We start from the raw sequence: 22,729 nt of genomic DNA on the forward strand, positions 1-22,729 counted from the left end.
TCCTCTCTGAGTCTTACTTTTCTCTTCTGGGAAATGGGAATAATACAACACAAACCTCACAGGTGTTCAGTGAGGTAGAATATACATACAGGGGTTTTACTCTGTAAAACATATACATATATGTTTATACATACATATACATATACATACAGGGGTTTTACTCTGTAAATCATAAGGCTAAAAATACTGAGCCCAGAATCGAGAGGCTTGTCCCTTTCCTGATACGTGTGATATTAGCAGAACAGAAACACACACTTGAGGATGCAGCTTGACTCCTTACAGAACATCCTGTCTCCCCCGTGCTGGCTGGGACCCTGCCCCACTGAAATTCTGCTGTTTCTAGAGTGCGGCAAAACTTATTTGGAAAAGCAGTGTGGGTCAGAGGAAAGAGGGAATCAAATAGGAAGTCCAGACCAAGGCAGGGAATGTATGGCGGGGAGCGGGGATAAGTAATAACTGTCCCTGGGTCTTGGTGTTGGGGAGGTAACAGGGAGTAGTGGGGTCTGCTGTGTCCTGGAGAGCATGTTTTCCATCTAAATTGAGCAGCCACGTCTCAGCTCCTCGTGTTGCCATGTAGGAGTATGGGCCTGGCCTGCCCATAATTTAAGATTTCAGAGAAGGAAAAAATCCATATTTTATGTGAAATAAAACGCTAGTAAAATTTATATTTTAAAAAAATGAAACAGTGACACCGTTATATGAGCTGCCAGATTGTGATTTCTGAACTATACTGTGATATTATGGAATTAGCCACTCAATTAGCCAGATACTTTCCAGACATTCCCTTGGCAGCTGTCTCAGGATCTTGACATGTTTTCAATTTAACTCTTATACTTCAATAAAGAATATATACTATGCATCTACTATATATAAAAAAAGAACATATAGCGAATGAAAAGCTCTTGCTAAGGACCTATTATTTGCAAAGTGGATATAAGAGATCATGGAGGGTATGAGATACAAAAATTTAAAAAGTAAGACACAAGACACAGTCTCTACCTACCCCACCCCGTATATGAAAATTGCAACACCCAACAGATGATTTTGACATTTGCTGGGTGACAAAGACCATAAGTGCTTCGGGGGCTGGGAGAGAAAGCTTTCCATGTGTTGGTCTGAGAGCACAGCCCAGCAGAGGTGGCACTTAAACCAGGTTCAAAGGGTACAAGGGATTAGAGTCAGCTGATCACACACTTGCTCAGAGACAGGGCTCTGTGTGCCAATAGATTCTGTAGCTCCCTTGGCCAACCTCCCTTGTATTTGGCAGTTGCAAGGGGTTGGGGGGAACCATGCTAGAAATATAGACTGATACCAGGGTAGACCCTTCTGTGCTGGCTGTAGAGTCTGAGCTTCATCCTGGAGGTCCTTCAGAAGGAACGTGCAGGCATAGTGAGTGAATCTGATGGAAAGAGACTCCTCTTCCTCCTGATTCCCCCAGGATGAGTCTGGGAGCCAAGCCCAGCCCTTCTCCACAACAAACCCACTCTTCCTCTCTTGCTATCTATTTCAGTGCATGCGATCTATTTTTATTTAAAATATTTAAGTAGAAGGTAGCCTTTTACACAGCCTTATGCAGTCTGAGTTTCTTTGAGATGAAGTGATGCCTTTGTGGAAATGGTCTGGATCCTGGTGCAATTCAGAGAGGCAGCAGGGCTTTGAAACAGGCAGTATTTCCTCCTTTTATGATGGTTTCATTTTACATTTTTATTGGCTCTCCGCTGATTGCTCCCGGGCTCTCTGACAGGATGTGAGATGCACTGACATTTATAGAAATCAATACATTAATAAATCACGAAGTTCATAATGTCTGATTTGCTTCTAAATGAGACAGAACTATTATCACCATAAAGTTGCACATAAAATATGCCCAATTGTGATGTATTGTGTAGTCTAATCAAAGGCATTTGAGTGAATAACCTTTCTCCAAAAGAAGGAAACAATCAACGCTGAATAACTTCATTAATAATTCAAGGTGTGTCTTCCCAGGCTTCATTTATTAAGTGCACAGTTAAGAGGCTTCCAAGCTGAGTCCTGGGGAGGTGACACCTTGACATCTTCTCTCTGCCTCGAGGCAGGCACACATACATTCTGCAATGAACTGACTGCAGCCCTTGTACTTGGCAGTTGATGTTCCAGTTGAGGGTAGTGTCCAATTGCCTTCTCCAGCTAAGAAAAGGACCAAAGATAATATACACACTGACTGGATTATTAAGGGCAGCAGACATGAAGCCACGTAATAACTCTAGGGGGGAAAGGCAGGAAATTTTCTCAATGACTGTCGGTTATTACATCTATTTACTATTGCTTCAGGCCCTGTGTTTCTGGCCTCTACCACCCAGAGACACCATGCTCCATGGCCATCTTCACACTGAGGTAGTTGACACTCTTTCATCCAGTCTTGCGTTTGCTTACGACCATTGCAGTTAACATAGAAGATAATATGCATGTTAGCCAGCTCATGTCCACTCTGAATTAGCATTGGGTGTCTCTTTAGAAGAGTAAATCACAGAACAAGAAAATCTTCCTATTTGGAAGAGAAGCCCATTTAATTTACTAGATCCATCAAATAGGTATAATCGTGACTTAGTGTCTAACATAAATAGTATCTAACACAGACAGCGTCTAGCATGTCACTGTTGGATTCTGTTGTTGCGAATGAGCCTTAAAATCACAACCATAACACATATAAGATGGGAATAACATTTTAGCGCCTACTATGTGCAGACAGCTACATTTACAGCTATAAAGTGGGTATGATTATAGCTTGAATTAGTCTAATAACCACATACCTCCTAGGCACAGCGAGCTGATGAGATCAATTCTAAAACTATTACTATGCTCTCTGAGCTCACCAAGCCAGCACTTAATACCAGGATACATTAGTACTGAACTCAGCAAAAACTCCCTTGGCCAACCTCCATTATTTCTTCATTTGCGATTATTCTATCTGATGTACAAAAGTATATGCTCACACTGGCAACAAAGAAAGGGTTTATTAGCTTGGATTACAGGGAGGAAGCTTACCCTGCGCAAGTTGGGTTTTATTGCTTAGCATAGCAATTTAAAATAGTTAAACTAGAACCAGGTCATACCAGGGGATCATCCTTTCAAAAGCTGTACCATGACAGCCTGAACTAGGCCATTTACACAAGGAAATTGGAAGGTAGTGTCCATTAGGTTTTTCTCCCCTGCTCTGTAGCTAGCAGTTATTAGACATTTGCCAACCCACCAAAGCCAGCTCTCTACTTGAATGGCATCGTCACTTAGCAAGTTGTCCAGGTGTCTGCACAACAGGGAGCTATCCTCCTTCAAACAACAGGCTGAATGATGGACTTGTCACACCTTACCCTAACCTGGATCCAGTGAGTTTTCATGGTAAGAAAACATGTTGCCAATCTCAGATAAACCGTGCTTGACTTCTCCTTTGAGAGATTTCTTCAACTTCTCTCTGTACCTTCACTTCTCCATCTTACCACTACAATTGCCCTCTCCCTGAACGCTCCTCACTTATAATGAATTGTCATTTCAGCTCTTCAGTTAAGAGGAGTAATACACACTCATCCATGCATCCTCCTATTTCCTGCACAAATATTCTATCTAGCCCATTCATCTGAACATTAGGCCCTCTCTCCCCAGTGGGGATGCCAGGCAGCGGTGCTCATTAATGGGTTATCTCCATGTGCTGGAACCTCAGGGCGCTGCCCTACAGAGTCCAAAGAAGAAGTGGCGGGAGGTTTCTCTATGCTGCGTGAGTGCTGGCTGGTGGCAGGATTTGGGCCTCATTTGACTAATTGCCCCCTAGAGCTGCAGAGACTGCTGCAGCTACCTAAGTAAATCATCAAAAATTTCACCCTGGGGCACTTTTTCCAGACAAAAAGATCCACTTAAAACATCATCTAGACATTTTTGCCTGTGGCTGAAATTCTACCAGTTCTACCTTCTAGCTCCTCGATGGGCCTAGCTGCTTTAAAATATTGCTTTAAGATGAGGGGACATGAAAGTCCTTATTGTGCCTGGCCTTGCTCCTTGTCCTGAAATACCTTTTAGAGGTCTTCCTTCCTCATCCCTGGCATCTGGATAAATCTTTTTCCAGCCCTTTGCTTTTTCAATCTTGGTTAAAAAAAAAATATATATATATATATGGATATGATATTGTCATGTAACAAACAGAACTGTGATTTATGTCACATCCTGTGTAGTGAGTTTATAGACTATTATGCACTGCATTGCATTTCTCACAGTTCATTTCTGGCACCTGATGCCCCTCCTCCTGGAAGATGTGAGGAACATTTGACACTCCCATCCCTACATACCTTAACCTCTGTGCTAACCTAAGAACATCCTTGCATTAAGAGAAGACTAGTAAGGTAAAATACACCACACATTAAAGAATTCTCAAGTCATTTGATCTTTAAAACCTTCCATCTAATAAAAGTAGCAACACTCAAAGATTTTTTTTGTAGGACTGTTTTTCCAGTACATTTTCAGGACCAAGGTGTAAATGAATGAGAAATGTATAAATTCAATTTTGCTTAAAAGGGGCAGGAGGGGTTTCAAGATTAAGAGAACAAATGCTTGGAGCAAAACATGATTTGAGTTTTATTGAACCAAGAAGGCTGAAAAAATAGCTGGAACACTCAGAAAATCTTTATCAGGCTCAGCTCAGCACTCGCGGGACTCGTTGTTAAGTATATAAAATTCAGAGCTGATGAGTTGTGTGCGCTGCGTGTGTCTGAGTGGATTTTTGACTCATCTCCAAGCCTCAGCTGTAGGAATCTCTGCCTTAAGGTTTAAAGACCAAAGAGGACTTTTCCCCCTCTGTTACAGGCAGGCACCGACAAGGATTTTTCACTCCTGACTACAGTATATTGAGGGAAGTTGTCAATCAAAAGATAGTGCTGACCCCACCCTGAACAAATCGGTCAGCCATATTTATTGGGGGGGAAAAGGTGGCATTTTCAAGTACCAGCAGGCTACTACTAACATAGTTTCTAATGTAACCACCAGAGTTTAGGAGACAATGAACCCCTGGAAATACAAAAATTGGATTTCATGAGAAAGCACAGCATTCCACACTTTTTGGGTGTATTGTCATATAAATGGTTTTTCTAAAGTTCCTTATGGATACAGCTTTAATAACATCTCCAAAGTTTTAGTATGTGGTATTTTTATGTTCTTTTAGTTCACAGCACTTTCTGTATTTCCATGATATTGTTTTGATACATGGGCCACTTAGAAATTATAGCTACACTGTATTGCCTGATTTCTACACTTATGAGTGCATTCTAGCTCTCTTTTTTGCTATCGATATTTTATTTAATTCCAGTCTGGAGACAGAACAATCTGAATAACTTTAATTATCCAAACTTTATTGAGATTGGCTTTATTATCTCAGGAAATAGTCAATTTTGATTAATGTTCTACATATCCTTGAAAAGAATATATACTAGTGTATAGTTGTTGGGTAAGAACTTTACATATGTCAATGAGACCAAGTTCATTAATTATATTGTTCAGATAGTGTGTGTTCCAAATTGATTTTTTTGCCTGCTGGTTTTATCAATTTATCAGAGAGGTGTTCTAAAATCTGCAGTTCTGGTTATAAATTTATTTTTTCTTTTAGTTCTTTCAAGTTTAGCTTTATATATATTTTGAAGCTTTATTGTTAGTATATACTAGTTTAGGATTGTTAAGTCTTCTGAGCTAATGGAGCATTCTACATTAAGAAAATCCTTCATTTTAGCAAAGTTTCTTATTTTAAAATCCACTTTATCTGATGGGAACATAGACACCCCAGTTCCTCTTGATTTGTGTTTGTGAAATAGATCCTTTTCCATCATTTTACTTCTATCTTTTCTTTGCCCTTATGTTTGCAAGAAGCATTGTGTTAGGGTTTGGCTTTTATCCGATGATTGTTTTCTTGTATGGAAGATTTTCTATCTGTCTTTATGTTTCAGCATGATGTTTTTCCATATGATTTTCTTTCTTGTTTGGGGTCTGGAGTGCTTCTTAGATTTGTGGCTTCATATATTTCACCCACCCATTTATTTTTAAATAAAGTCTTATTTATGATCTCTTCAAATATTGCTTCCTTATCATTCTTTATCATCTCTTTTCAGGAGGGCTCCAGTTATACATATGTTAGAATTTTTCATCATGTCCCATATGTCTATTATGCTGTTCTCTTCATTTTCCATTTCTCTCTCTCTCTCTCTCTCTCTCTCTCTCTCTCTCTCTCTCTTTCTGTATATTTTTACTGCTCTTTCAAACCAATCATTAGTTTTCTCTTCCTCTGTTTCTAACTTACAATTAAATCAGTCTATGGAATTGATAATTTGAGATCATATATTTTTCAATTCCAGAATTTCAGCTGACCATTTGTATTTACCCTGGAATTTGATGGAATGATGCAGCTTTTTTATGTATGTTCTCAGGCATGTGCTCACCATAATTTTGCCTGATCAGTCAAATATCTGGATTACCTGTAGCTCCACCACTATGTTTTATTTTTTTTATCTTGGTCCTCTTTCCTACAGTCCCTAGGAAATTTTCACTGTATGGTGGACATTAGAATAAAAAAGGCATAAACTATTTAGTTGAGTCTTCAACTTACAGAAGGTAATAAAGAAAGATAAACTTAATCCAGGCAGGGATTGCACAGTTTTGAGGCAAAGGACCATGCTGTCGTTCGAATACCTTCAAACAGATGGGATGCTTTTAAATCCTTCTTTCTAGTTTTACTCAGTGGAGTTCAACTGTGCTACCAGAGAATCCACTGTTCTTGGGTATTTCAGCTTCTGCACCTTTGCATATACTGTCCCTTCTTCTTGTCCTTCAAGACTCAACTGAATTATTCTCTTCCCTTAACACCTTTTTGGATGTCCTTTCCTTCCAGTCTGGCATCAAATTCTTCTTGTCTAGTTCTTAGCCATATCCATGTTGTTTTGGAATGATTTTCCAGTGACAAGTTAAGACCAACAGCCCATACCATCCTACCCACCAGCGTGTCATGTTTGTCACATAGTATATTTTTAATTTAACATTTAAAAATGCATTAGAGCATGTCTTGAAAAATCTAACTGTCTGGATTCACTGGATTTAAATTTCTGCATGAAAACAACTGGGTGAATAATAGCTCTTTCCTCTCATGGGGCAGTTGCCCCAGTTCTCAGTCCCCACTGCTCTCTATAGTTGTACATATATAGTCATACTCATCCAGTTTCCCTGCCAACAACTATTGGCACTTGAGTTTGCAATCCCTGGTCTAAGTGTGTACCTTTCCTCTACTCTGAGAACTGTAGGTGAATAAACATTATGTCTCTTCATCTCTATTGAAATACTTATCATATTCTTGGCATGCCAGAGAAAGTCCATCTGTATTTGTAAATATATCTCTATTTCTCTTTGCATTTCGTTTTCTATCTCTATGAAAATTCTACCTAGTTGCAGGGCAATGAAACTCTTTGACATTGTTCCAATAGACATAAAACATTTTACATTTGTCAAGATCCATAGAACAGCACAACTCAAAGAATGAACTCCCATGTAAACTATGGATTTCCTTTAATATTAATATATCAATATTGGCTCATCAAATATTAGTTCATTGATTATAACAAGTACTGTATACTGTACCAATGCAAGATGCTAATAATAGAAACTGGGAGAGTAGTTGTATGGGAACTCTCTATGCTTTCTGTGCAATTTTTTGTAAACCTAATACTGTTTTCAAATATAGTCTATTAATAAAAATAAGTAAATGAATGATTCCAAATACCACCTAATCAGAGATATCAAAAGGGCAACTAAATCTGGCAAACTAAGTTTCTCTCATGGGATGCAGGTCAAAAGACAATGGATATCCAGCTATCTATACTAGCACTTTTAGGAGCAACAATGGAATAATTTGTTCTGGTCTGGAATTGTGAGTTGGGGGCAGGGGTTAAAATACACTAAAGATGGCTGAGATGCTTTACACACTGTTGATCATGAATTCTGGCAAGACAGGAGGAAGTTCAAACAAGAACCTACAAAGGAAACAGGCTGACCACAAAAGAGGCCTGAAAAGGCCAGTAGGAAGGCATCAGAGAGTTCCCTGGGGCCTTGGACCCACTCAGCCACTATCCACAGATAATTCTCCAGATCTGATGTTTTGTCATGTGTTTCATATCTGGCATCACAGGGACTTCTCCTGCATCCACTGGCCACACATACTAATGCGCTAATCCTCACTGGCAGTAATACCTTTCCTTCTTTGCATCCGAGTTACTTATCAAGCTTAAGAAAGAAAAATAGGGGGGAAAGGGAGGAAGAAAAAAGCAAATACTTGTAGATTGTAAGCTCCATGAGAGCAGGAAACTTGTTTTATTCTCCAATACATACATAGTAGAGACTTCATCAATGATGACAGCTGTTGAGAGAACAAATGAATCATCCTACAAGATAGGAAACTTCAAATCACAAAGAAGCAGAGAAGACTAGTGGTGGGATCTCCTCATCATTGAGGGAAGCTTATGCCACTCTTCAGTCAAACATGTGGGCATTTCCAAAGACCTATCCACGTCCATGTATCCTCTGCCACATGCCATCCCATCTCTCTTCGGGCTGCATGACTGCATGGCTGAGGGCATGCTCAGTGAGCCCTGCTGGGAATCAGGTCACTGAGAAGTGACCCATTGCTCTTGCCTGTCCGACCCTGGGAAAAGGATGGGGAGGTAGCCCCTGCTCTGCTAATGAGAGGCCTCTTTGCTTATGTTGAGACGAATGTGACCTAAACATCCTCAGGGTGGCCTTTCCATTCACAAAAGAAATGTGTATTGCTTTTTCTATGAATGGATGTGGTAAAATGTCTTCTTACTTTTTCCTAGACATCGCCTGGTGGTATTACCAGTATCAGAGAGGTAAAAAAGCTTAAACTGACTTGGCTTGGTCATTACTTGCAAAGGAAGAGCTTCTGAATCAAATGCATATTTTGTAATTGGTTTTCTCACCAGCTTTCTGTTCCCCCTTGTTAAGAAATTTCACCTATATAGAAACAGCTGGGAATGGTCTTTTAGAAATAAGATAGAGGATCCTAAGATATTGACATACTTTCCTTTCATAGGTATATGACTTATGTAAAAATTCAGAGCTGATTCATTCAAGGGTGGTAACTAAGTAACTACTCTGAACAAATGGCCAGGATTTCTACAGTCTCTTTTCCCCTGTGGTCTTGACCTCCAGTCCAATCAATATTTTCTGAGATAGTTTTTCCATTATCAGATAGTTTTTCATTATCTGCTTTTAGTTTATTATATTTATTACCTATGGTAGGTTCAAGTCTTTTGTGCAACAAAGATCAAAATGTATTGAAGTATACAGATGATGAAACAGACTATGCCGATAAAGTAGGAGAAAGGTGGAAGGGTAGGAGAGTAAGTGGATATAATCAAGAACCCAAAACTCAACTCTGGGGCCTGACAGGCACAAAATTGGGTCCAAAAGCCAAAGAGAGCAACAGGGAGCCCTGGAGGCTCTGGCTGCCTGAGGTAACAAGCCATGCTCAACTCTAGTGGATAGCCTCCCTGTGAGAATTTGGGACCAAGTTTTCAAATAATCCCATTTTCCAAGAGATAAGAAAGCCAAACTTGTACATAAATCATCATCAAACATTGCCAAGTAATTCTTTTAAAACATATTTACAAATAGCACCTATCATTAGATCATGTTCAGGCTAATGGTAACTATTTTGTAACCTCCAAACTACTCATAAATGAGTGGGTATAAAGGCCAACACAGAGATACTGTGTTAGAGAAATTATTTTTGAATCCAGGGAGAAGAATATGATCATGGTCTTTGGGCATGAGCCTAACAGAGGAAACACCTCGCTGGGGAGAAGTCCAGAGGCTTGGGCCTTCCACGGCCCAGTCTGAGGGCCTTGATTGTGCATAGGCCCTGCTTGACAGGAGAAGGATCACTGTGAGGCTGGTTACAAACCAATTTGTAGTTGGCGCTCAAGGGAAGCAGAAGCCACTGGAGGCATGTAGAAGCCAGATCTGAGGAAGGAAGAGGCCTGGACTGGCTGGATTTGAGGTCCACTTTTGTCACTGATTTCTCATATGACCTAAGATTCACACAGAACCAGTCAGTGAAACTTTGGAAGAGATCTATGCTAGCAGTCATTAGCATGGACTCCATGTATTTAAGATGAGAGAATTCAGTGAAAGTACAGCAAAATAATATTATTAATAATAATAATTTAGTGCTTTTTATTCTGAGAGAGTCAAAATCCTTCATCCCGTACTTAGAATAGTTTGGAACTCTAAAACATTAAGAACCATTCTGTCTGAGTCATCTACTGTTCCATCCGGGAATTTCTGGTGTAGCAACCTCTGCAATTGATTATTCTATTTCAGTTTTACCCCTAGGGTAAAGATTCATCGCTTTGTGAGTCACTCATAGTAAGAAAATCACCTTATCTGTTAGGATAATTGTCTTCTAAATATCTTATGGGAACTACAATAATCTTCCCACTTCCTAGCACACGTACAAAATTTCACAGAAATACTTTATGGACATTTTAAAGTGCCTTGAAAAGACAAGTCATTTTAAGTGATTTTTAACATATACTATATAATAATTTCCATAGTACTAAATCTCTAGACTAATTTTAATCTATATCATCTCAGCTAATTCTGACTTAGTAACTAGTTCATCATTATTTTTAATAATGAAAATAATAATAGCATGCAACATTTGGCACTGAGGACTGAAGAAACCTATAGCTACCACTATAGACCAGTTACATCAGTATTTTCCAATTAAAAGTCATGATTCATGATGGTCACAACCAGCACAAGTTTGCGCAGAAATACATGTGAGAATAGAGCACATCTTGCACTAGTGAGAGACAGTGTTATTTCATGAAATTTTTGCTTATATTTATGTGTATATTGTATTGTGTTTTTATTATAAGGTACTGATTTAGGCCCCTAATATCCACAGGCAGACTATTTCCCAGAGTCTTGACCCTGCTGATGCTAATTTCCTTCTATCACTGATGTTATCACAGACAGACAATTACAGGATGATGAAGAAGCAAAATAAAACAAAAGCTTGGCCATCAAAATTCACATATTCTGATATTACACAATCCATCTGATATGAAAATTGATCCTGCTGCCCCAATAGCAAGCAAATGATTTATTAATAAAGTCCAGTTCCAACTTAATGAAGTGGCTTTAACAGTTGATATTTCAATAATTACTTAGTACATTTTAATAAAGGTATTGGGAAGCAACTGTTGTTTCTGAATCAGAAGGATTTTTTCAAACTTCTGCAAAAAATAATTTCCCTGAGCTTGTGTGGAATAACAGGAAGAATCAGAATAATCTTCTAAAAATATTTCATGCTTTGGAATGAGATAAACCTTGACAAATAAACAGGACATTTTCAAATATGCATCATCTCATCCAATAATAAATATTTCCTTTTGCTTAATCATATTTTAATATGATTTTTGCTTAGCATCATTCCTTTATCAGAGTGACCTAGGCAGCACACAGGGAATCCTTGAGGGCCAACAGAAGGGATACAAAAAACTCTATAGCTCCTTATGAAGATTTGTAGAATATATGCACAGTTAAATGTGTGTGCATTTTTATTAAAGTGCATTTGATCTAACGCTGAGTTTAAACCATTATTTTCTATTTTAAAAGTAGTCTAAAATATACATAAACTGTATGTATATTACAGTTTTTATATTACAGCTTTTCCACTTCTGGGACCAAATACCCAACACTCATAGCTTAAAGAAGGAAAGGTTTCATTTAGCTCACAGTTTCAGAGGGTTCCATCTATAACTGACTGGCTACAAGGCAGAAACTTCATGGGAGAAGTGCATAGCAGAGGAAAGCTGCTTAGCTCATGGTGAACACAAAGCAGACAAGAAAATGAGCACCAGAAAAGAGAGGGTAGGGACCATATATAGACCCCAAGGTCATGTCTCTATGACCCACCTAGATATACCGGAACTGTGTGTAATTCCCTAGATAGCTCTCAAGCCTGTCAAGTTGACAATTAAGTTTAACTCTCACATTATCTGAGCTTTCTGAGTTATGTGGAATTTTTTCCTTTTTTTTTTTTTCCTTTTCTTTTAGAGATTGGCCCTTTGATTTACATAGAAATGTTTCAGTGTTTAGGTAATTGCTGTTTAACTCACTAGCTACAAACACAACAATAATTAAAGGCACTGTAAGAATTATATGGAAATTGGCCACTTGCTGCTATGTTGTATAAACAGAGTATCTTATTTATATTGAACCATCTGCCTTACTCCCAGCAGGATAAGGTGATATGTGTTGCCCAGCACATAAGAAAGATAAAATTCAGAATTGTTACCATGTTATTGGAGATTTCCCCAAATATCCATTCCTTTGGGGAATATGTACAAGACACAAACTTACTTTGATGGATTCCTTTCATATTAGGATCAAGGTTTCAAAAGAGAAAGTGAGAATGGCAGAGAAAATCTGGCACAAAGAAACCAATCCCTGCTTAGAGAAATGCCTAAATTTAATGTACCTGTTCACCCTGTTCTCCATGGTAGACACTCAGCCTGTGCTTCCTTTCACTTCTCATGGGCATGACATGGTGTGTGTTTATTCCCAGTAGCCTGCCCATCTCAGCAGTATTTTGTAAGCCCAGATTTAGAATTGCTCAGTATATGGATTTGATATTGTCTGCATGACAGCAACAGACAGAGAAGGTTAGATGGTTTCTTAGTCACTTTCCTTATCACTGGGACACAATACCCAACACCCACAATTTTTAAGGAGGGAAGGTTTATTTTGGCTCTCCGGTTACAGAGGTTTTAGTACTTAGCCAGCTGGCTCCAAGGTAGGGAAGCTGGGCAGAGAGGCATGGAAGAGGAGATACAGCTCATGGCATGGCAGCAGGAAGCAGAGAGAGGGATCAAGAGATGGAGGGATCCAGGGGTCCATGGAGGAGGGAGGGAGATAAACACGTCAAGGCCACGCCCCCAGGGACCACCTCCTCCATCCAGGCTTCACTTCCCAAATCTCACTGAACTGTAAATTCATCAGTAAACTACTCCACTCCTGAGCATCCAGCCCCCATGATCCATTCATAGGCTTTGTGAGGTCCCCAAAGCCTCACCTATGAGCCCAAGAGGCTTTAGGGAAACATCTAGATGTAAAGTATAACAGATGGCAATTTACTCTTGATTGCAATAAATTTGAAAACATTGTGGTAGGGTCTAAAGTAAAGCACTCACTTATCCCTCTGTGATGATCAAACATTGAATACACCCTGATTTTTGAACTTTGTGATCCTTTGATGGGAGATGGCCAGATTCCTTGCTTCAGGTGACTGCTACTTTCTAAACAATTATTGCAGTATCACATTGTAGTACCTATCAGAGTTGTACAGTTATACTACTACTTCCAACTGTTTCTAAAGCCCTTCAAATGCCTTAGAAGATCTTACATATACAAAGTAGCCCCCATTGAAGTCATTGTCCTAGAATGTAAGGACATCTGGAAGATGTTATAAATATACACTATAAAATGCATTGAGATTTTTTGTTTGATTTGTGGTGCTGAGAATTGAACCCAGGACCTTGTGCATGCTAGATAAGTGGTCTACCACTGAGCTGTATCCCCGGGCCATTATTCAGATTTTTTAAGTAATATTTAACATCTTATAATTTAAACTTTTTACTAAGTTGTGCTAGCCATTCCCTAATTAGCTACATGATGAGGGTTTACTGTTTTTAATCGATTTGTTCTCCTTTGCTGTTTTGAGGATCTTCCTCATTCTGCGCACTTACCTGTCTGCATATTCAGTGGGAAGTAATTTGAATATGTAAAGCAGCTATTTAGATAGACAAAAATGTGTTCATATGGATGTGCTTTAAACATTTCTGCTCATATCTCAGATGGTGACACTTCCCTCATTGGGCATCTGTTACAACTAGAGTAACAGAAAGGACAGATTTCAAGACAGAGACTGGGTAGGAGAGAGGAGTCCAAGGCAGAAGATCATCTGCATTGTGGCCTCAGCCCCACACCCTATGTCATAGGTCATGATACCACTTCTTTGGGCTGGGGATATAGCTCAGTGGCATAAGTGCCTGCCTGGCAAGCACAAGGTCATGAGTTCGATCCCTGGTACCACAAAAAAAAAAAACAAAAAAACAAAAAAAAATGATACCACTGCTTTGATAGCCCAGACTATAGTCTGGCCAGAGTGCCAAGGTCACACTCCAATGCCATCTCCTCTGGTTCCAGATAAGATTGAAGATGAACTGGAGATGACCATGGTTTGCCACCGACCTGAGGGACTGGAGCAACTTGAGGCCCAGACCAACTTCACCAAGAGAGAGCTGCAAGTCCTTTATCGTGGCTTCAAAAATGTAAGACCCACATAGGCTCTCACACCAGTGGGGTTTCCCACTGGGAGCAAAACTCTCCTAAATGCAAAGGGAGTTCCTAAGGAAGCTTCTCATCTATGTAGTTGTACAAGGAAGGCCAGCTCTATAAAGGGAACTTGAGAGCAAGATCACTTGGTGAGAAAGCAGGGCTCCAGGTCAAGGATGAGGCTATCTCAGTGGACAGAAAACTGGTCCACTACACAAAACCTTCACAGGATGGTGTGACTTTGGAGAACTTACCCTGGTGCAGGAGCCAGCCTGAACTTAACACATTCACACTTTCCATCAGCTTGGTACCTCCAAAATGGTAAGATTCATCTTTACTGACTCACATAGTCTGATGTATAAGCCTGAATGGCCACTGTATTAGTTTACCATGAAAATAGACAGACAGAACAGACACTCCTCCTCTTGCTGCAACCTCCTATTCCTGTACACTACACAGGAAGCCAAACTCTGAGGTGGACTCAGAGGACTGGGAGTTGGTAGTTGCTTCATGCCCTTGAATACATCTCTGCCTTCTCAGACCATTCCGTGAACCCTCAGATGTTGAATTTTTTAAAGCTTAAATCTCATAACACAGTTGTATTCAAAAATACTGGGGTGGGTGGGATAAAGAGAGGTGCTTCTGATTATACCGTTCTAATTACAGCCTATAGGTACGGTTTGGTGAATTCCAAACTGACCGTGGTCTCTGTTCCCCGAGGTGCAGGCTGACTGGGATTCATGCATATCCTGGAAGTCATCTGACAAACTTTGAGAGGCGCCTGCCTTCTCCTATAGCCTCAGCTGTGCCTTTCATGTGGCTTGCTGCCATTAGGGCTTCTTTCCTTCTCATCCTTAAGAGGGAGTGATAGCAATGGGCAGCTGGTGGAAAGGTTGCCCTTGGGTACTAGGCTGAGCGGAAACAGCATGTAGCAAAGAGATGAACTCAATATTGCTTGGCATCTGCCTTGAGCCTGGCACCACATAACAAAGATTCATATATTAAATGCCTGTTACCCTCACTGGGAAGGTACTCTGAGCCCCATTCTGCAGGTAAGGTTACTGAGGATCAGAAACTGACTTGGCTGAAGTCACAAAGCTGCGAAGTGGCTTACCCCACATCTTCGAATCTTAAATCCCAAACTCTTTCCAGCTCACAGTGTCCCTTCTCTGATGACGTCTCACCATGCTGCTAAGCAGCTTCAGTCCTATGGTGGCATCACCTCCCAGGCATCCACCTTGGAGACACAGAAATGCACAGGTTCTTGCCCAGTCCCTGCCCACCGAGGATCACAAGGAGCCTTACACCCAGGATTGGTCCTTGTCCACTTCCCTTGGTGCCAGCCCTCGGACATCTCCCACAACTGTCTCTCCCTTCCCACAGGAGTGCCCCAGCGGTGCAGTCAATGAAGAAACATTCAAGCAGATCTACGCTCAGTTTTTCCCTCATGGAGGTAAGTCAGACTTGGGGAAAGACCCTCGCAACTCTCTCTAGTGAGCAGCCTTTCCTTCCTTCAAGTACACTCTTCGTTGTTATTTGCCTCCTCTTCAAGATAGGGGGAGAACACACAGCAAGAGACCTTCCTTATTGTAAGTTGTGGAATTCTCTAAAGCTTCAGCAAAAAAGAGCTATGAAAATGGACCCACTTGGGAGGAAAAGAAAGATTAATAATGCAATATTACAAAGTCTCATAAAAGCTCTGGAAAGAAAGTATTCTGATCCCAGAAGAAACAACTGAGTTTCAGAGACATTAAGTAACTTACTCAAGATCACACAGCTAGTACGGGGCAGAGTGAGATAGATCCAGTAGATGTCCTAGGCAAAGCTTTGCCATATTGGCTCCTCTGTTGTGCCAGATATTTCCCATTCTTCCCCTTAAAACAGCTCAGACAAGCTGGAATATTCAAACAACTTTAGCAAATACAAGAGACTATAAAAATAAACCCAAAAAGATGTAAGGAGCAGGAAGCTGTGCTTGATGCTTACCAGTGGGCGAGCCCACAGTGGGCCAAGCCCACAGTACCTGCTCTGCGGCCTGCCTGACTCCTGTGGGAATCAGCTCTGGCCCAGGGACTGTGGACCACACCAGTGACTTCTTCTGTGACCTCCAGGTCATACATGCCACCTTGTATCTTGTTCCCAAGAGTCATCTACCAAACTCCTGACCTGGGTCCTAAAGTTCCAAGTGTCCCAAGCATTTCTCAGGCTCTGTTTAACTTGGGCCTGTTCAGCAGCTGACAGATGCACCCCTGGAGGTGTTTCCCAGTGCAGAGCCTTGCTCAAGTTAGGGGAAGCAGCTTGGTCTCATGCGGGTACCAGGATTACAGTTTATTGAGTTCTGTTGAGTCACACTTTATTGAATTTTCAGTATGTGGCAGGCATGGCCCTAACATACTTCTCCAAAAACTTCAAGACATAGGTCTTTCTACATCTCATCATACAGAAATAGAAAAGGAAGCTCAGAGAGGTTGCATTAGATGCCTGCAGGCATAGAGCTGAGACCCAGGTTCGGGTCTCCGCTCCTGAGTCCGTGCTCTTCCATGCCCCTGAACTGCTGCTCAGAACGTCTTCACACATCACCACGTCACTCAGCCACCAGAGCTCACACACAAACACAGGCAGGATATCCATTCTCTCCAGGTGGCTACGTGCAGGGGCCATGGCCCGTCTCACCTCCTGCTAGAAATAACTTCTCACCTAAACTCCAGGGGCTGAGTAACCCCAGGGGCCTCCATAATTTTCTCTTTTCTTTCATGCTCTCCTCTTTCTGGTCAAAACCCTGCCTCCGTTTGTAAATCATCCCCCCCATCCCATGGGGTCTTAGCAACCCTCACCTGTCCTGCCCTTTCTGCCTTACAGATGCCAGCACCTATGCCCATTACCTCTTCAATGCCTTCGACACCACCCAGACAGGCTCCGTGAAGTTCGAGGTATGCCATCTCCTGGGTCTACTCTGGGAGTCCCCTGGTTGCACATTGCCCCTGCCTCTAAATTTCAGGGTCCTAGGGGAAGGCTGAATCCTCTTGGTCGTGACAAAAAGACTTTATCCATTTAATAAACACTTCCTGATGATAAAGCGAAGCGGCCACTTCCTCTGCCCTCCAAGCACTCAGGGACTCAGGGGACTAAATACGAGCAGTTTAAGGGTTCGCTTGTACACTGCCTACCAGGAGGCAGCCTCTGGACATAGTAGTTTGCATTTATTAACTCATTTAATCTTCATAATAACCCTATAAGGTAGGGTTGCATTATTTATTACCATTTTACAGGAGAGGAAAGTAAGGCAAAGAGAGACTGAGTAACTTTCACAAGGTCGAAGAGCTAGTAAGTGGTCAAGGCGGGATTTGAATGCAGGCAGTGTGTTTGTGCAGCTACTAAAATATATGGCCATGCATATGATAAGCAAACCAGTGCAGCCTTGGGATTAAGCAGGAACAGAAGAGGCTGTGTTTAACTGTGCCTGGCAGTGCCTGCACACATAGAGCTCCGTGCCTCTTCAAGGGGACACCATGTTTAAAAATGGGGCAGTGTAGGCCATGGAAGGCAGGAGCTTTCTGCTGAGGTTGGCCATACCCTTTAGGCAGACAAGACGAATGGGAGACACTATTCTGCAAAAGCACTCGGGAGTGTGACCTAAAGACCTAGATGCTCCCCATTCAGCATCTTGGTGGTTAATGCCACTCCTGCTTTTTCTGCCTCTTAGGATTTTGTAACTGCTCTGTCGATTTTACTGAGAGGAACAGTCCATGAGAAACTAAGGTGGACATTTAATTTGTATGACATCAATAAAGACGGATACATAAACAAAGAGGTAAGTGAGCTGGGACCAGAGGCATAAGACAGGAGCAATGAATTAAAAAAAAAACCAAGTCATGAGCATAAAATTGTCTAAGTGAGACAAAATCTACTTTGGGGCTGCCAGAGGTGGTCTGAGCACAACCCTCCCCTGACCTAGGTGCTCAGGAAAAGATTAAGCTGCTTTCTCCTCATGGGATCACACAGATTCAATGCAAACTACACACAGGCTATAAATGACTTGTTTTAGTATAAAGAGTTACTTCCCCCTAGGGAACCCGCCTTTTGTCAGATTTATAGCCGTAAGTTAGAGCTCCAAGTGGGGATGGTGGGTCTGCAGGCAGCACCTACAGGAGAAAAGAGGGATTTTTCAGGGAGAAAGACACTACAGCTGGATGTCATTGCCCACAACCTATTTTGTCTACTAATAAAACCAGAAGAGAGAAAGTACAGTTGTCTTTAAAGAAATCATTCCAAACAATTTCAGAATCTTCAGTGCTTGGCATTTTTTGAGGTTCGTATGTGTGCTTAGCCTGTGAAATTCCAACAGACCTGTCTTAATACTCACCCTGTCTACTGTATCCTCATGTCCCTGCTGAAGCTTTAACTTAGCATGCTTGACATCCCACTTACTGAGCTCCTATGTGCCAGGCAGAGGGACGAGAAGTATGAATATCTTCTCTAGCCTTCACCTCATCCCTGCAAGCCTCTTCCTTACAGAGGGAAAACTCACACTCAGCGAGCTTCTTCAGCTACTCCTCATTCATGCAATCATCCATGGAGTCCACAGAGGTCTGAGGGCTGATTAGGTGTTCCCAGTGCTAAGGTAAAGAGGTGAGCAGTCAGACTCTGCCTCACTCTCATGGAGCAGTGTCGAGGGATACACAACACCTAGGCAAAATGTAGATCAGCGGGTGAAAGATGTTTTGATGGAGGTCTTCAAAAAGCCTTTCTGAGAAAGTGATGCCAAACTAGAACCAGCCATGCAGAAAGCCAGGGAAAGGGTTAGCACAGTGGCCAGAGAGGCTGCAAGGCAAGATAGATCTTCACATGTTCCCAAACAGAAATGCTCACTGTCGGCAGCAGACAGGGGTGTGAGAGAGAGATGGATCATGGAGGACTAACTAGAGGGCACAATCATACCCATTGGGAAGCTGCTAGCTGGAAATATTTTCTGATAGGCACTAAGTATTAAACTGACTTCAAGGAGAATTAGAAAATTTGAATGGCTGTATCTCATGTAGAGAAATTGGATTCACAATTAAGAATCTTTCCATCAGGAAGTTTAGATCCCTCAGATCGCTTCCTGGTAAGAAGTCTACAAAAAGTGTACGTGCTATGAAGAATAAGTGAATTTAACAAAGTAACAGGATATGAGGTCTAGTTACAAAAGTCATTTGTATTTCTACATACAATTAGAAAGTTAAAGTTCCACTTATCTTCATCAAAATATTTCGTGATAAATTTAACAAAATAAGTGCAAAATTTATACACTGAAAACTACAAAATGTTGCTAAGAGGACAAAAAGACCTAAATAAACGGAGAGGTACATCATGCCTATGGGAAGGCCCAAGAGAGTTAAAAGACAGATTCTCCTAAATTTGATTTATGAATTCACTGCAGTCTCAGCCAAAATCCCAGCAGGCATTTTGGAGAAATTGATAAACTCACTTAAAATGTTTATCAAACATGAAGAATTGAAAAATAAAACAACCAAAAAAGAACAAAATTGAAGAACCTTATTTCAAGACAATATAAAAATGTAATAATCAAGATAGTGGAAAATTGACATAAGGACCTACATATAGACTAATACATTAAAAATAGTTTAGAGTATATATATATATATTTTCCCCTTCTTTCTTTCTTTTCTCCTTTCCCTCATCCTAATTATTCTTTCCTTTTGAGCAGTTTCTTTCTCTTTCACAATATCTATTTTAGCTTTTGGATTTTATTTACTTTTCCAGGTTCTTAGACTAGGGAGACAATATTATATTTACACATGCAGGTCTGATTTATTTCACTTATGAGTATGGTCTCTAGTTGCATGCATTTACCTATAAAAGCCTCATGTTTATCTCTCTTTATAGCTGAGCAATACTCCGCTGTGTAACAGCACCACATCGTCTTTATCCATTCCTCAGCTGAAGACAATATGCAATATAACAACCATTGTTGAATTCTTGTTATCTTGTTTTTTGAAATTCTGTATTGCTTCTAATTTTTTATTTTTTACTTTTTTAAATAGAAAATAAATAACAAAAATAAGTCTAGAAATAGACCCACCCACATACTGTCATTTCAAAATAATACCAAAGAAATCCCAGAGAAAGGAACCGTGGTTTCACTAAGTGGTGCTGCTAACAATGGTGCATCCTTTTGAGATTGGAAATGCACTTTAACCTTTACTTCATGCTGCACACAAAAATCAACTTGAGTTTATCCTTCTTTATGGCCAAGTAGTACTCCACTGTATAATTTTTTTTAAATCTTCTTTATCCTCTCATCAGTTGATGGGTATTTGGGTTATTTCCACAATTTAGCTATTACAAAATGTGCCACTATAACCATGGGCATGTGTATATCATTGTGGTATGATGTTTTTAATTCTTTTGGGAAGATACCAAGAAGAGGTATAGCTGGGTCAAATGGAAACTCTAGTCCTAGTTTTTTGAAGAATCTCTGCATTGATTTCCACAGTGGTTGCACCGTTCTACACTCCCACCAACAGTGGAGAAGGGTTCCCTTTTTCCTCCAGCCCCATGAGCATTTGTTATTGGTTGATTTCCTGATAATAGCCATTTTTTCTGGAGTAAGATGGAATCTCAGCATTGTTTTAGTTTGCATCTCTTGAATGACCAGCAATGTTGAACATTTTTTCATATGTTTATTAACTGTTTCTACTTCACCTGAGAAGTATCTTTTAATTCAGATGCCCATTTTTGGATTGGGTCTTTAAATTTGGGGGATCAGATTTTTTTGAGTCCTTTATATATTCTAGATAGTAGTCCTTTGTCTGAGGAACAGCTGGCAGAAATTTTAGGCAAATGGATACACCTTGAGACCATATTTCATTCTTAAGTGAAATAGATGCACATGTGTAAATACAACATTGTTTCTCTGCTGTGAGAAGCTGAAAGTGTAAATAAGGATAAAAATGTATAATAGATATTGTGAAATAGGAAGAAAATGTTTAAAAGGGAAGGGCAACTAGGGAAGAGAGAGGGAAAAATGGAGGAAGGAAAAAGAAAAAAATGAGAAAAGAAGGAAAAAATGGAAACAAAGCTTTTGTAACTAAGGAGGGGCAGAGGGGTTCAAGGTAGGGTAGGGGAATGGGAAAAAAATCAAGTTATATCATGTACAGGTGCAAGTTTCCTTTGATGAATGTGATCACTATGTATACCTAAAATGTACCAATATACTTAATTAAAAATGGGATAAGACGATAAAGTGTCAGAAAATTTTAAAAATCAACTTGAAATGGATATGTACTTAAATATAAAAACATAAGCTATCTTATTAAAGAATGCACAGCATAATCATCCTCACAATTTTGGAGTAGCAAAGGATATCTTAAGGAACCCAGAAAGAAGGAAATTTAAGACTAAGTCAATAAATGTGACTTAATCAAATTTAAAATTTTTATTCCTCTGGGGACTTCATTAAGAAAATGGAAATGCAAGCCACAGTGTCAGAAAAAAATGTTTGCAAATTATATCTCTAACAAATGACTAATATCCAAGGTACATAACAAATGCTTATAATTTAATAAGAAGATAAAGAATACAATTTAAAATAAGGAACTGAGCTGAACCAATGCTTCAGAAAAGGAAATAAATGTATGGTCAATAAGCCCATGAAAAATTGCCCTATATCTCTGGTCTTCAAAGAAATGCAAACTATAACTATAATAAAATATAGCTACGTATCCACTGGAATGGCTACAATTAAAAAGACTCACAATACCAAGTGCTGACAAGCATGTGGAGCTACAGACATTCTCATACTTTGCTGACGGGAATATAAAATGGTATAAACACTTTAGAAAACATTTTAAAATCTTTGATAAATTTCAATATGCAATTAACATATAACCCAGGAATCCTGCTTCTAGACATTTACCCAAAAGAAATTAAATCATGTAATGCCATAAATACCTGTACAGAAATGTTCATAGTGGCTTTATTTATAGTTGCCTCCAAACTGCAAACAATCAAAATGCCTACCAACAGAACAATAGATAAACACATTATAACATACCCATTTAGTGGATTATTATTCAGCAGTTAAAAGAAATAAATTGCTGTTACATGCAACATGTGCATGAATCTCATAAATATGCTCAGCGAATGAAGATAGACTTGGAGTTTATACTGTATTGATTCCATTTTGTGGAGTTCTAAAAACTACATACCAGTCTATAGTGACATAATCTCATCAGCTGTTGCCTGGTACCGAAGGTTGACAGATACTGTTAAGGAACATGGAGGAACTTCTTGTGATGATGAAAATTCT

General features: G+C 40.0%; 1 protein-coding gene across 3 annotated transcripts in view; it reads left to right on the forward strand.

The window, feature by feature from the left end:
- The window catches only part of Kcnip1 (Kv channel interacting protein 1), a 363,204-nt gene that overhangs the window by 330,799 nt on the left and 9,676 nt on the right, over positions 1-22,729 (forward strand). For 2 of the 3 annotated variants that reach the window (XM_005376317.2, XM_005376318.1), the window contains exons 2-5: positions 14,290-14,414; positions 15,802-15,871; positions 17,278-17,348; positions 18,122-18,229. In XM_005376317.2, the coding sequence (XP_005376374.1) occupies positions 14,290-14,414; positions 15,802-15,871; positions 17,278-17,348; positions 18,122-18,229 (374 nt within the window). Of the gene's footprint in view, positions 1-8,867; positions 8,901-14,289; positions 14,415-15,801; positions 15,872-17,277; positions 17,349-18,121; positions 18,230-22,729 lie in introns of all 3 variants that reach the window. The other variant, XM_005376316.1, reaches the window with a different exon arrangement.

Source organism: Chinchilla lanigera, unplaced genomic scaffold (genome assembly GCF_000276665.1).
Source record: "Chinchilla lanigera isolate Chin_1 unplaced genomic scaffold, ChiLan1.0 scaffold00007, whole genome shotgun sequence".
Lineage (NCBI taxonomy): Eukaryota > Metazoa > Chordata > Mammalia > Rodentia > Chinchillidae > Chinchilla > Chinchilla lanigera.